The 15,425-nt window shown below is 37.4% G+C and overlaps 1 protein-coding gene across 3 annotated transcripts; it reads left to right on the top strand.

Moving 5' to 3' along the window:
* Positions 1 to 3,460: 3,460 nt before the first annotated feature.
* On the top strand, positions 3,461 to 14,775 carry arrdc3a (arrestin domain containing 3a). Of its 3 annotated transcripts, none has more exons than XM_072708884.1 (8): positions 3,461 to 3,566; positions 6,060 to 6,141; positions 6,301 to 6,448; positions 7,038 to 7,140; positions 7,564 to 7,820; positions 10,094 to 10,256; positions 12,042 to 12,184; positions 12,439 to 14,775. In XM_072708884.1, exons 1-8 carry the CDS (start codon positions 3,476 to 3,478, stop codon positions 12,505 to 12,507), a joined length of 1,056 nt encoding a protein of 351 aa, XP_072564985.1. In that variant the 5' UTR covers positions 3,461 to 3,475; the 3' UTR covers positions 12,508 to 14,775. The 3 variants fall into 3 exon arrangements, with proteins under 3 accessions (XP_072564985.1, XP_023674101.1, XP_023674103.1); XM_023818333.2 differs by having other exon boundaries at positions 3,494 to 4,015; XM_023818335.2 differs by lacking the exon at positions 3,461 to 3,566 and adding an exon at positions 5,137 to 5,564.
* The last annotated feature ends 650 nt before the right edge of the window (positions 14,776 to 15,425 follow it).

Below are 15,425 nucleotides of genomic sequence, written 5' to 3'. Positions count from 1 at the left end.
AAATATTTTAAATTATTAACATTACAATGGATACAGTCATTCAATGTGTCTCCGTTATTTTTAATGTTTCTAAAGGTTGCAATTTTGAGTCTGCCCCCACCTCAAATCCTGCACACATTTCTGTTTTCTTTTTTCCCCCCTCACCTGCATCCCCTGTATCTAGGGGCCAGCAGGGCACACCCCACAGTTTAAATACCTCTGCTGCAGAGTATGAAAATACCAGAATGGTGGCTGTTTCTAAAATGCTATCAGCACCATGTCTGGCATCAAAAATCACAGCATATTAAAATTCACTTAGATGATGCATTTTACCTATTCTAATGATTAACAAAATGGTAACTGAACTTGACCCTGTCTGCCTGCTGTGTACATTGGATATAAAAAGTTCACACACCACTGTCAAAATGCCAGGTTTTGTCATGTAAAAAAATGAGACCATGAAGAATCATTTCAAAATATTTCCCACCTTTAATGTAACCTGTAATCTGTACGATTCAATTGAAAAACAAACAAATTTGTTAGAGGGAAAAGTATAAAAAAATAAAAAACAAACAATAAGGTAGTTGCACAAGTGTTCACACCCTTAAACTAATACGTTGTCGAAGCACCTTTTGATTTAATTACAGCATTCAGTCTTTTTGGGTACACACCTGTCATCAATTAAAGTGACTCTGATTAACCCCAAATAAAGTTCAGCTGTACTAGTAGGATTTTCCTGACATTTACTGAGTTGCATCCTACAGCAAAAGCCATGGTTCGCAGAGAGCTTACAAAACATCAAAGGGATCTCATTGTTGAAAGGTATCAGTCAGGAGAAGGGTACAAAAAAAATTCTGTGGCATTAGATATACTATGGAACAGTGAAGACAGTCATCAAGAAGTGGTGAAAAAAATTGAACAATAATGACATTACCGAGAATTGGACATCCCTCCAAAATTGATGAAATGACAAGACATGCACTTATACAGCCAGCTTATTATACATTTTTAAAATATTTTCCCCTAACAGATTTGTTTGTTTTTCAATTGAATTGGACAAGTTATATGGAATTTGTTTTATGATTTATCATGGTCTAATTTTTTCACATCTCAAAAATCTGGCATTTTAACTAGAGTGTGCATACATTTTATATCCTCCCTAACTTTCAGTCAGTCAGACATGTGTATACCAGCAGGTTATTGGCATGAGGGAAAGAGAGATCAATTGGTATGACAAATTTAATAAGTTTAACCAAATGTCAGGGGAGATGAATACTTTACAGTTTGTGAATTTAACCAACCCTGCCCAAACTCCCTAGCATTGATGAGGTTCCGGGAGTACTGGGAACCACTAATATAAAAGGCACATTAGACATTTAATCGACAGTTTTTTTTTTCCATTCATCCATCTTCTGACCAGGCTGTCTGTCAGGGTTTTGGGTGCATGGATCCCATCCAAGGCAGCACAGGAGACAAGGCAGGGTACAATCTGAACTGGATGCCAGTCCATCACAGAGCATATACATGCATAGATGCATTCTTAAAGGCAATTTAGTGACACAAATTAGCCTCCTCTGCATGTCTTTGAACTTCAGAAGGAAACTGAAGAATCTAGAGAAATCCTCTGTGGCATGGGGGAACCTGCAAACTTCACACACACTGTGCGAAGGTTGGACTTCATCTCCCAACCTTAAAGGCTGTAGATAACAGACCTACTCTACAATGAAATGTCACCTACCAAGTAAATGGACAAAAGAGATAACCCTTGAAGGTGAATATTTTACTGGCCATGAACAACAACCTCTATGATTGACATACAAAGGTTAAAAGAGGTGGTTTAACTGCTGAAAAGATTTTATCTACAATATTGATGGTTAAAGACTGATGAATGATCACTACACTATGTACAAAATCTATGTACAAAATCTCTGCAATCATTATTGTCTAAATAAATTTATATAATCGTGTGGTATAATTGGCAATGGAAATGGAACAGAAGTAGCTTAATTCAGAAGCCACTATATATACTGCCCGACCAAAAAAAAGTCACCATTTGAATTTATCACTAAAGAACCAGGGACTGGATCATTATTATAGCTCAACGTTATACAGCAATAAAGTAAAATCAGCAGAGTACCTGAATCTACTGAATGGCCAGGTTACACCTCCATCCATCATAAATGGAATTTTTCTTCCCTGTTGGCATGGGCATATTCCAGGACAAGAATGTCAAGATTCATTGGGTTCAAATTGTCAGAGTGGTTCAAGGAGCATGAGGAATCATTTTCATGCATGACTTGGTCACCACAGAGTTGTGACCTTAACCCCATTGAAGGTCTTTGGTATGTGCTGAAGGGGGCTTTATGGAGTGGTTCAACTCACTTGTCAATATAGGATCTCGGTGAGAAATTAATGCAAATGTGGATGAAAATAAAGGGTGAGATGTTGCATAAACCTGTGGAAACAATGCCATGACAAATATGCGGCATAATCAAAGCTAAAGGCAGCCCAACGAAAAATTCAAATGGCGACATTTTTTTTTTGGCTAGGCAGTGTATTAATTGCAACTTGCTAACACAGGATATTTTTTTTTGTATTAAGTTATTTTGAAAAACTGGTCACCTTAAGGTTCCTTCAAAGTTAATTTGTAATCTGTGTGTAACCCTGGAGCTTTGTAACCTACTTTGTCAGCTGAAGACTCAATTACTCCTACTACTACTACTACTACTAATACCATTAGCAGGGTGACCCCTGCATGAAGATAGATAGATAGATAGATAGATAGATAGATAGATAGATAGATAGATAGATAGATAGATAGATAGATATACTGCTCTGAAACCACCAACGCACTGTGTAATATTAAACCCACCACGAGATGGCGGGCAAGAGTAAATTTTAGTACTTATTTTGTTGTTGCTATGGAAAGTTTGTTGTGAAAGACTCTTCTACTTCAGTTACTATAGGTGGACTATGTTCTCATACATGCAATATATCCTCCTGGAAATGCTTTAATTTAATTGGAAATTGGTAGTGTTTTGGACCAACCGCTCTTTTCAGTGAATAACATGTACAATAACCACAGTAAGTCGATTTGATACAGAGAGTTTAATCACGACTGAAACCCTGAATTCGTTTAAGTGTAAAATTAATGTTTTAAACTCTGTTGTATACAATTTCCAAATGCAAAACTGCCAGTGAACTGAAATACCAAAATGTCCCCGTCATAGTGTAAAGACCATACACCTGATGCCAAAACGCCTGTATGAATCGTGCGAGCTTGTTTGTGATAAATGAGCTAGGTTTAACTAATTTTTCAGCCACACACTTCACTTCACTTATTTTGTAGTATGTTTATTGATGGACATTAATGCCCGACTAGTCTTTTCTTTGTGATTTTGGGGTGGCCAATATTTCTGACAAAAACACTTTCCATGCCTTAGCATCAGGCGGCAGCATAGAGTAGATGAATTACCGCACATGCGCATGCCCAGTGATGTTGTTTTTCATAAAGCTCCCCTTAAAGCGACCTGAACGACGGCAGCAGCTTGTCTTCGAGCAGAGACCACGCAGCTGCATAGGCGACGGTAACAGCATCTATTGCTGTTATTCAGCCTTTAGATCTCAATGAACTGCTTGCTGGAAAAGCACTGATCGTGCCTGCAGCTTCTGCAAGGCGGAGGCACTGATCAGTGACCTTTACATTTATTTTCATAGATTTTTGTTAATATCAGTTTGTAATAGTTTCTTATTACCATGGTGCTAGGAAAGGTGAAGAGCTTCACAGTAAGCTACGATTGTCTCAATGACAGTAATGTCCCCGTTTTCTCAAGTGGGGATTCAATCTCAGGGAGGGTGATCATTGAAGTGACCGGTGAAATCCGAGTGAAATCGCTCAAAATACGCGCAAAGGGATGTGCAAAAGTCCGTTGGACAGAATCTCGAAATGCCGGATCCAACACCGCTTATACTCAGAATTATTCTGAAGAAGTGGAATACTTAAACTACAAAGATATCTTAATTGGGCATGAACGAGGTAAGGGAAAGGGTCTGTCTTTAGTTTGTAGCTTGCTTTTCTTTTTATATACAGTTGTTAAAGCAGCCTGTATGCTTTTAGAATGACATCTACGATGTTCTGCAGTATCCTGCAAGAATATGCATTCTTGAAACATACAGTACTCAACCATACTAAGTTTTCAAATGCACAGCATTAAGCACATCTTACTATGAGATAGTGGCACTCCCCAATGCTTTAAACACCAGCATTCCTTAACAATTTTGTATTTAAACAACCGTTAAGCAATGTAACTATTTTTGGTAAAATGTCATTATTTCGAATAGTACTATATTAGACGGTTCCTGATGTAAATGTAACAGTGCCTAGGTATGCAAACTTAATGAATGGGTACAGTACGTATGCAAATAGTGTCTTCCAATTCTGTTATTTAAGGATTTTAAGAAAGTGTGTGACTGTTTGCAATAATCACAAAATAATAATCCCAGTACATTAATTATTCGACCAAGTACAAAGCTAATATAAGTAATTAGGTAGCATTTGCTGTAACAGTGCAAAAGTATAGTAATTATATAATCAATATATGATTATAGTTTAACTAACAGCCCGTCAGTAATGGTAGTAGTTATATCTTGCATTTCCTTTTTTAGTATTTATATTTATATATATATATATTGTGTGTGTATATATACTTGTTAAGGTGATTCTAGCCTTTGTCAAAAGCGGTTTAATCCTGTTCAGAAACTAGGGGCGGGGGGGGGACTTGCTTTCCTGCCTCCGGATTGGTTGGGATTCCCATCCGTCTTTAACGGTATCTGGAGTCTAGAAACAACGACAATAATTAATAAATAAATCTACCTTTAATCAAGGGCATGCTGCAAGTCTATTTCAAGAAAAGTCCCCATTACATTACATTGTGGAAAAAAATGCAAGGCTGAATCCAGACTGGAAGTGTTCGTGTTAAAGTACAAAACCTGTACTGTTCTGTTTTATCTAGCATACTGCATATTATGTCATTTATGAGCCTTGTCACTTTGCGGATGATTATGGTGGAGTTTGCCTGTAAGCCTGTTGCCATGACGGTAATTTCAAAGTGTTGCCTGAGAAATAACATAATATAAATAATAGTAGACGGCAGCCTAAAGACTTTCTGGGTATGTTAGAAGTTGCACTTTATGGCTGCGTGTTATTGACGTTGCACCTTTGCAACTTTACTTTTCACAAGAAAAAAAATATATATGGATTTTTGTTGCGTTTTTAAGTAGAGTCGGGCGTTTATACGCTAAATTTGCAACTTATTTTGCAAGAAAAGAAAACAGTAAAACCGATGTAATATGTCAGCTTTTTACGGGTGTCTTTCATGACTAGCGATAGAAACTGTGGATTTGTCTAAGCAAACGTTCTGGGATAAAGCTGCAGAGCTTTGCGGCGGAATGACGGCCGCTCGCGGCGCCGCGCGGCTGCCTGTTCCGGTTCAGGCCGGTCCGCTCCTGCTCGCCTCCGCCTGTGATTGGCTGCTCCGCACTTGTTTACTGCGTCCGCGTCGGCTTAATATGGCAAGACTGATCAGGTAGCGATAAATGAGATATAAGGAGGAAAAAATAGTACTTATAAAACTCAGTGGTGTTTTATTTTTAAGACTGGACGATTCCACTTTTAAGGCTGAAACATCAATTTAAGGACCTTTCTGCCCCTCCCCCATGTTTTGTCTGAAAACTGAAACACAAGGAACATTTACAGGATATTTTGTTTTAACGTTTTAAGATAATAGTTTCTGTGTATACATACAGTAATGAAATGTAGCCATTTGCTGCATACAGGTCCGGGTCTACTGCATTTCACTTTTTTTTTCTTAATGTATATAAATAAACTAAAATTATATTAATAAACTAAAACTATCAGAAATGCTCCAATTTTATAAATCCTGAAGAAACATTGTCATATAAATTTAAGTTTGGTTGTAACGTGTGTATCTTTTGTTTTATCGGGTAATCAGTTAATGCGTTTTAGATGGTAAGATACACTTTAAGGTGCATTCTGACTGTATTTTGTGCTTTTTCTTCAGATGATGATAACTCAGAAGAAAGTCTGATCACTATCCATTCAGGAAGACATGAGTATGCATTCAGTTTTGAGCTTCCACAAATGTGAGTAGCCACTTAATATAATGTGTTTTGGTTAATCGTGTTAAATTATAAGTTAAAAAAAGACGAAAGATGCAGTAATGTCATCAGAGGAAAAATAATATTTGTCAGATTCTGCTGGGAGATGTTGAGCATATTGTTACACCCCTATATTATCTACAGACCTCTGGCTACCTCCTTTGAAGGCAAACATGGCAGTGTGCGATACTGGGTTAAAGCTGAGCTTCATAGACCATGGCTGCTGCCTATGAAAGTGAAGAAGGAGTTCACAGTCTTTGAACACATTGACATCAACACTCCTTTATTGCTGGTAGGTTTTTAAAAAACCGTCAATATTTACAAATAATTGGTCACTAGCAGCAGATGGGTATGTAAAAATGAATTCCACTGCAATATTTGTAACACCGAAGGGATTAAAAAAGTTTGCCTCAGTTAAATGAAGCTAAAGTAAAACTTCTCAGTAAAAGTTTTTTATATTTGAATTTTTGTGGTCTGATTAGATTATCAGTAATAAATTTCTGATGACATTGGCTGCTTTCTAAACGTGTATTGCAAAGAACTGAATGGATTGTCTGCAGTCCCTTCTTTAGGCCTTCTGTAGATTGCCTTTTTGGAGTGGTATTTGTTCGGAATATATGTAGATTTTATGTGTGTGTGTGTATGTATAAAACCTCTTTTGAGTAGTCACTAAGGCAGTTCTGTTGACTTTTATTAATGTTTTTACAAAACCATCAGTGTTTATTTTTATATATATGTGCTTTTAAATTTTTTTCTTTGGGGGACACTGGTTTCAGTAAAATACACTGTAATTTTTTGGTGTTACACAATAAAGTAATTGAAGAAGCTCTAATTGTTATTCCATGTTCTCATGTTGAAGTAATCTCTTCTGTCCCTTGCAGTCACCCCAGGCAAGCACAAAAGAAAAGACTTTATGTTGCTGGTTTTGCACCTCAGGCCCTATTTCCTTAAGTGCCAAAATTGACAGAAAGGGTTACACCCCAGGTATGGCCACTGAAGCAAGACTGACAGTAGAGTCATCAGTTAACGTTGCTCATTGGTGTCAAATGTAACTGAGGATTTTCAGTTTATTGTTGATTTGTCAGTGTTAGTTTGCTGCCTTTTCTAAACCACATTCTGTTTTCAATCTTCTTTTAAATTAATTTAAATTCAACTGTATTGTGTTTGGAATTTCATTATAATTGTACACAAAATCATACAAGATCCGTATCAAGATCGTTAAGTATTAAAAAATACTAATGTTGGGCCTTAGACTTGTCAGTCAAGTGGAAAGGCCTTGTTATAATTACCAATTAGAAGGGTATTAAACTTAATTACGCTAGTAAATTATCCACCTGAAACTTCTCTGTTCCTTGGGATAAACTTGTAAGATAAGTAATTATATATATGTTGTTTTTGGTCTTGCAGGAGAATCTATCCAGATCTTTGCTGAAATTGAAAACTGCTCCTCTCGTATGGTTGTGCCAAAAGCAGCGATTTACCAAACACAGACCTTCTATGCCAAAGGGAAGATGAAGGAAGTCAAGCAGTTGGTCGCCAACCTTCGAGGAGAGTCGTTGTCTTCAGGAAAGACGGAAACCTGGAACGGCAAGATGCTGAAAATTCCCCCAGTTTCCCCCTCTATCCTGGACTGCACCATCATCAGAGTGGAGTATTCAGTGATGGTGAGTGAAGCTCTCTGACTGCCTCTGAATATCTTAGTAGTGCAAAACCTTTTTACGGTGAACAGGGACACTATAAAGAAGTTAATCTTTATTTATGACGTGGCCACTCATTTGCCTTTAGAATATTTAATTTCTGTAGAAGCTGGAAAATTTTTTAACAGTGTAATGATTATATCCACGGTGTTCTCTTCACACATTTCTGATCAGATCAGCTTTTGATGCCTGTTGTTAAATAGGTGATAAACGTATTTAGTGACTTTACACTATTATTAAATTATAGTGTTATTGTTTCTAATACAAGCATAAGTAATATAAACTGAACAGGGGCTTGGTGATCATAAAAATGAATAATAATAATAATAATGGGCCACATTCACCAACCGTTCTTACAAACAAATTTGTTCTTAATCCCCATGTACGCACTTTTTTACGAAGATTCTGACATTCACCAATGTTTTCTTATCTGAATTTGTTCTTAGCTAAGAACAGAATCTACGCACACTCAAGACCATTCGTACGCACATTTGAGTAATGAGAGTTTGTTCAAAATAATCGGTTATAGCAGTTTTGTTCATTCTACAGTTCATAAAATAAGTGTTTGAATAATTTATAAAGGTAAAATATAAAAAATCATTCGGCGATCATGCAGATTATAAATAGGTCTGTTTCTGCGCATTGGCCTTGCTATCAAAATGGCATTTCTGTTACTTCTTGAAGAGCTTGCCAATCGTGCTCTGAGAAGGGAATGCATGTTTGAAGATCATTTAGATTTATTTGGCACACAGCGTTCACAGAGAAGGTGATATCTTTCCATGTGTCAGCTTTCTTTGGGGCTTTATATCCACTGGTTACGCTACTAAATAACATGTGTCTATTTGCATTTACCTCCTGTACAGTAAGATCCTGTTATAACGGACTTCAAGGGACCTGGCAAAACAGTGCGTTATATCCAAAGTCTGTTATATGCAGAGTTGCTGTATGCCCAGAACACAACTATTGGACACCATTTACTCATGCCACACCCCATTAAATTATTATAAATTATTATATTGTACATCTAGTAATCCAGCTTTACCTCAGCAGATGCGTGACTATTAATAATCCCGACTACGTACCTGCACTGGATATCACCGGCACGCCACGCGCCTTGCGGTGGAGCTGCATGTCCGTTATAGCAGAACAAAACTACAGCTAAAAGCGGCGCTGGGGACTAAATTGTCCTTTATAAGCGAAATTCCGTTAAATGCGAGTCCGCTATATCCGATGCTTTTTCTGCATGTTCTTAAAGGCGCACGGCCAGTACCAGAGGACCTCGTCCGTTATAGATAACATTCCGTTATAAACGAATCCACTATAACGGAATTTTACTGTATTAATACTTCTACTTCAGCATTACTTAAGTTTTTTTTTCCTGTTAGTGCCAAGCAGCTCACAGCCTGTGTGTCTCTTCGCCATTGCTTGCACACGGTCGTACAGTCTCATGCCCTTTTATGGGAAATTGCAGGGCGTTTCCCTATGCTAATTAGGACAAACTGGCACACACTTTCAGTTACTAAGACGTGGGATTCACCATTCTTAAGAACAAAGGTGTGAACAATTCTGCTACTTAAGAACATGTCATGAATCCGACGTAGGTTGTTCTTAACAAATTTCGCAGGAACAAATTTAAGAGAATTCTTAATAAAATATTGGTGAATGAGGCCCACTGATGATGATGATAATAATAATAATAATAATTATTATTATTATTATTCATTTTTATGATCACCAAGCCCCTCTTCATTTTATTTTTATTACTTTTTAAAAAAAATTTAAATAATTTTTAATGCTACAGTAATTTCCCTATGGAATCTGAAAAGTTGATCTAATCTAAATCTACAAGTGTTAATAATTTGAATTTGGAGAATTGATGGCACCTGTTGATGTCACTGTAAGTTAAATGAGCTGTTGTGGAGAATGAAAAAAAACAAAGGAGGACCAAGACAGAGCTTAAATGAACTATTTTAGGTTGCAGTTAATACAATCATATTCTGGGATTGCATGTGGATGAAAGGCAGAAATACACACGTCTCTTTCTGAAGGATGCTGCTGCATGGCTTTGAAATCGGATGATCTCCATCCTTAATCCTGATGGAACTTGTTGCATTACAGTGCTAAATTTTAATTTTATTTTATTATTTAAAAAAAATACATTTCTTTTATTTTTGGATTGAACAAAGTCCATTGTTTTTTTTTTCTTCTTTTTAAAATTTTCTCTGTTTTACTTTTTGCAGATGTATGTGGACATCCCAGGAGCCATAAACTTGTCCCTCAACCTACCCCTGGTCATTGGGACTATCCCCTTACATCCCTTTGGCAGCCGGACCTCCAGCGTCAGCAGTCAGTGCAGCATGGCCATGACCTGGCTTGGCATGGCACTTCCCGAAAGGCCCGAAGGTAGGGGAGTTCCACAGAATTTGACATGCGCATTATAGCAGATTTTGTATAAGGCGCTTTCATGCCTTCCGGAATTTTTTTTCTGGAACCAGAACCATTTTCCAGAATTAGGGACTTTTGTCATATTCACACTGCAGGGATTTGGCCAAATTGTAGCTCCAGTGGCAGTACCAAGCCCTTTTTAATACCCACTCCAGACTAGGTACTTTTCGTTGTAACAGGAACTACTGGGGAAGAGCTTACAGTGACCGCTTGTGATTGGTTGACCACAAGCACTGACACTAACTTGGATGTTATGTCGAAAAAGAACATTTTATTGCTAACCAATATACTTACACGGTGAAACTTGCCAGTGCTTATTAGCGCTAAAACATTGCATTTAGGGGTGCACCGATTGCAGTTTTCTGGCCGATCAACGATCACCGATCCTTAGACAACCTTACCTGCCGATCTCGATTTTTTTTTTGCCGATCTTGTTTCTTTCATAACTAAAAGACAATTACTTCAATGTTTCCATTTTTATTGAGTAAATTGATATGAATACTCACAAAACATGAGGTAGTGTCCTCAACTATAAATGAACATATAAATGAGCATTGCTGTTTGAACTACAAAATCATATTTTTTCTTCCAGACTTTAATTTCTCTAATTTTGTAAAAATGTATTGGGCGGGCGGGAGGGAGGCAGCCTGCACTGCACCTCTCTCGGGAATGGGAGAAAAGGCTGATTTAAAAGCATATAACTAAGATCGGTGGATCTCATGGGAATATGGTCGATTTCTGATCCCCTCAAATTAACGTGATCGAGGCCGATAGATCGGTGCGCCGATCGATCGGTGCACCCCTAATTGCATTGTTTTTTATTCTGTGGAAAATGTAAAATCAATCTGCTGGCCAGATTTAATAAATAAGAATCATGAACATGTTACAGGTCATGTAATTAAAATATAAATAAAAGGTTGTGTCCCATTTTCGATCCCTCCAATAACTAAGAAATAACTAACAAAACAACTTATTTGTCCTTCATTATTTTGGTGTGGCAGTGTAGTTTCATATAAAATTACATTTGAAATTTAACTTCCGAACTTTTTGCGTCTGCCGTGCTTATTTAGCATAAAGGTCCCACTTCCTGTTGTGTGGTGTGAAAATGACACACAAAAGTGTCCTGGAGCTACAAAGGTTCCAGCGTGACACAGCCCAGGGTCTTGTAAACCGGGACCATGTTCCGGATCTTTCATGTGAAAGTGTCTATGCAAAATGACCAAATGTTCCCCACAATGTAACAAGAACTTGTTATTTTGATGTTAGGGCGATGATTTTTCAGGTCCCCACAGAGACCTGTGAATTGAATCGAAAAACTAAAAATGCCAAAAGTCTTGCATTTAGTTTGGTTACTTATGGTTAAGGTTATGGCTGGGTAGGGGTTAAGGTTGTCATGTTGGGATTAGAGTTTTCCCCATAGATAGGAATGGAGAGTCCCCACAAAGATATAATTACAAACCTGTGTGTGTGTGTGTGTGTTTATATACACACCCTACCAGTGAAAAGTTTTTGCACACCACCGGTTTTTACAGGAAACAATTATCCATTTTTAAATGCAAACACCACAGTACTTTAAAGTCTTTGCCCAGGTAAATTTTATGTAACTATCCTGAAAAGAGGTGAACCCAACATAAAGAAACAAAAGCATGCTAAGCAGTATATAGAACAGATAGTCTGAGAAATAACATGAGACCCTTATTTGGGTTAGATGTGGTGCTGATACCTTGTTCTCTTTATCTGTAGCACCTCCAAGCTACACAGACATTGTGACCGAGGAGCAGAGACGGACCAGCCTGGAGGTGCCCGTGTCTAGGGATGAACTTGATGGACCATTGTTTGCTTATGTCCAGGAGTTCCGCTTCCAGCCCCCTCCACTCTACTCTGAGGTGAGCCACTCAGCAGCAGTGCACACTTTAAGTTCATTGAGGATGTCAGTATTACATTTTAAATGTTTGAAGGATACATACAGTTATAAACCTTTCTTTTTTCCATGTATACCAATTTCCAGATTGGAATATTTTTTTTGTGTCAAATGATTTCAGATCCCTGACCCCTAATGACATAATTAAGTTTCACTTTTAATGTAGCTGTATACTGTATCTGTAGCCTTGAAAATTCAGTTAATTTCTTCCTTTATCAGATCGACCCAAATCCAGATCAAGTTCGTGGAGTCGAGGAAGGGAGGCCCAACAGCTGTCCATCACGGTGAAGAAAACCTAGACGATGCCCAGAATTTGAGTTTTCCCACATCTGGCATCCTTCTCCTTTCGTCAATATCAAGAGAAAGGAAACCGATAGAAATGTTATGAAGCTGTACAAGCTCCTCCAGGAATGACATGTAAGAATTACCTGGTGAATAACATTCTGTCCACTAGAATGGACAGAGAGAAGATTAACCTAGCAGAATTCATGTAGCTGCCCACAACTGAAGAAGCCGTTTTTTTTTTTTTTTTTGTCTGGGATTGGTGATTGCCTGCCCTGTAGTCATGACACATGTTAGAAAGCAAGCAGGAGAAAACTATCAGTATCCTGAAGCACTCATTTCAAGAAGAGAGATGTGAAGCCAGGCCTCATCCTGCCTCATATGGAAGTTTGCACATTTTATTGTTTGCTTGTGTTGTGTGGTTCTGTTAAAATCACTAATGACTTGCATATGTTGCGCTAGGAGACTGCAGACTGTACTAAAATTTCCTCGTCTGCACATCTATTAGTAATGCAGAAACAGAAAAAAAACAAAAAATGCACTGACTAAGTGAAAACTTAATTTCTATAAGTTGTTTTTTTTTGTGAAGTCACTCAATTTGCATGAGTCCACATAGCACACGTACATTTTTCTCAGGCTCTTTACCTGTTGCTTCATTGACTCATATTTAAGTATTTGCTTTCTTGTTGCAAATTACCTTCAATCCAGATTTTGTTTTCTTTGCATTTTTATTGTATAGACTTTATTGTAGAAGAGCAAGAGATAAGGCACAAGATTTGTGTATGTGTGCACGTACATGTGTATGTGCATGCAGATGTGTATTATTCTGTGTTGGTTAACAAACTTAGATAGACATGGGTAGGACTGGCACCTGGTAGACAAGGCCACACAATGTAGAGCATTTGTTGCCTGTCGACTTGTGTTAAAGAGTAATGCTCTGTTCCGTACTGCCTAAAAAAGCACTCAATCTCAGGTGATGCCACTTGCCAAACGGTTCGTAAGACACTCTTGTTTCAGTTGCACTGTGTGATTTGAAGGAAGGAAAAATAAACAAGATGGAATACGTGCAGTTTTAAGGCAGCTTTTACAGGCTGACGACATTCCCTTTTTGTCCTGCTGCACTTGCAGAATCCAGACATCAACCCAAGCCAATGAAACCAAGAAATAACTTTAAGGAATAGGTTAAAGCATGAAACAAGACAGTAGTGTGAAAGGCCACGGAGGCCATACTGATACAGCAGGAGAGAAATTGCATGTTGCGAAACCACATTTTAAACTGGTCAAGTAGTCGTAGGTTTAAATGAGTGCTACATTTGTTTTCAAACTCATATAATGACAACCAGTTTGAGATTGGTTTTGGAGAGCCTTAATTGTAAAGCACTTTAAAGTAAAAGTTATTAATGGTGAAGGCTTGAACAAGGTTTGGTAATCACAAAACTTTTCACAATGGAAAGTCCTCTGTCAGTGCAGTTCTAAAATGAAACACATCAGTTAAAAGTTTAACTAACCATTTAAATCATTATACGTATATACCTGAGACCAGCAAGCTTCTGACAATATATGGCCTTGACATTTCTGGTATAATTATTCAAAAATGCATACTTAAGATAATTTACAGCTCAGCTTTTCTTTGTGCTGCTGCTTCTACAAATCTTGTAAAATTGTGACAAAAAGGGAAAAATAGTCCTACAAAGAAAGTTTTAAAGATGATTCCTGGGAGAGTATTTGAGTTTTCCCTGGTATTGTTTTTCTTTAATTTGTTCAATTATGTCTACATAATAGGGATTTAGGGATTTGGTGTTTATTTCCAGTGAAACACCTTTTATGTTTGTCTATTTTAGATCTTGGGAACAACATTAGCTGTACTTATTCAGATTTCATCTCCACAGGAATTAAAATCTGTTGCAAATAACTGCCATATTGAGACAGAATTGTGTTTTCCGTGTTTATGTTAGTGACTTTAGGTTTTAGGTCGGAAAGGCTGCAAAAGTATATCAGACACATTTTCCGTTTCACATCTGCCAGTTCCATAGTCCTTAGGCTTCCACTGCAGTCAGTTATTATAGCTAGGCATCTGATTTCCTTTGGGAGCCATAATGTTTGGATGCTGGAGAGTGGGATCTTAAAAAATGTAGAAATAAGTGCAATATATATTTTTTTACCTTTTTAGTTTGTTGATGTTAATTGACAGTAGATTCTGTTTGGATGCATTATTGTTCTGAATGATTTTAACTGTTTTTCTGTCTGAAATAAAGTTAAAATGTTGAAAATATATTTCTAATTTCTAAGTTTTTTTCTCTGGATTTTTTTGTTGATATAGTTTTGTAAATTTGAAATAAGTTTCAATACATTGTGACAAGTGTTAGGAAAATGTTACAACTGTCGAACAAATCTATTACAAATGATGTATTTAAGTAAGTGTAAAAACATGCATTCATTGCAATATTTTAGTTATATATCTTGTGGAATTTTGGAACAATATCTAAAGTCATCTTGAAACCTGTTTTTAACAGCAGTTTCTGTCTTTAGAATCAGCAAAGGTATGCATTATACTTCAAAATGACACCAGCCAGTCCAATATATCATTCTGAAACCAAAAATATTAATAAGAAGTTTGCCCACCCTTTGTTTCTGTAGCCTCTGCTCTTCCGGAAAGGCATTCCATTAGACTTTTCAGCATATGCTGTTGGGACTTGTTGACTTGAATGTTGGGTATTGATGTTGGGTGATCTGGTCCCTTTCAGTGCGTTTGTGTGGCTGCTGCTTCGCAGCTGGCATTTCCACTTAATAATAATAATTGATACTTTATTGTCCCCATCGGGAAATAGTTTTTACACCTCCCTCAGCTTGCTCTTTGTAGAGTAAGTTGTCCACGAAGGGCAGCCACCCACAGTAGCACCCAGGGAGCTGGGGGTCAAGGGCCT

Source organism: Paramormyrops kingsleyae, chromosome 2 (assembly GCF_048594095.1).
Source record: "Paramormyrops kingsleyae isolate MSU_618 chromosome 2, PKINGS_0.4, whole genome shotgun sequence".
Classification (NCBI taxonomy): domain Eukaryota; kingdom Metazoa; phylum Chordata; class Actinopteri; order Osteoglossiformes; family Mormyridae; genus Paramormyrops; species Paramormyrops kingsleyae.
The sequence above is the reverse complement of the archived record's forward strand: the minus strand, read 5'-3'. Positions and strand labels throughout refer to the sequence as shown.

What these genes read in the sequence shown, in the direction of transcription:
- arrdc3a (XM_023818333.2), top strand. Translation starts at nt 3,736, where the DNA reads ATGGTGCTAGGAAAGGTGAAGAGCTTCACAGTAAGCTACGATTGTCTC. An exon ending in CTTAATTGGGCATGAACGAG is followed by an intron (nt 4,016 to 6,059) that starts GTAAGGGAAAGG and finishes CTTTTTCTTCAG; the next exon opens with ATGATGATAACTCAGAAGAA. An exon ending in AGTTTTGAGCTTCCACAAAT is followed by an intron (nt 6,142 to 6,300) that starts GTGAGTAGCCAC and finishes TATTATCTACAG; the next exon opens with ACCTCTGGCTACCTCCTTTG.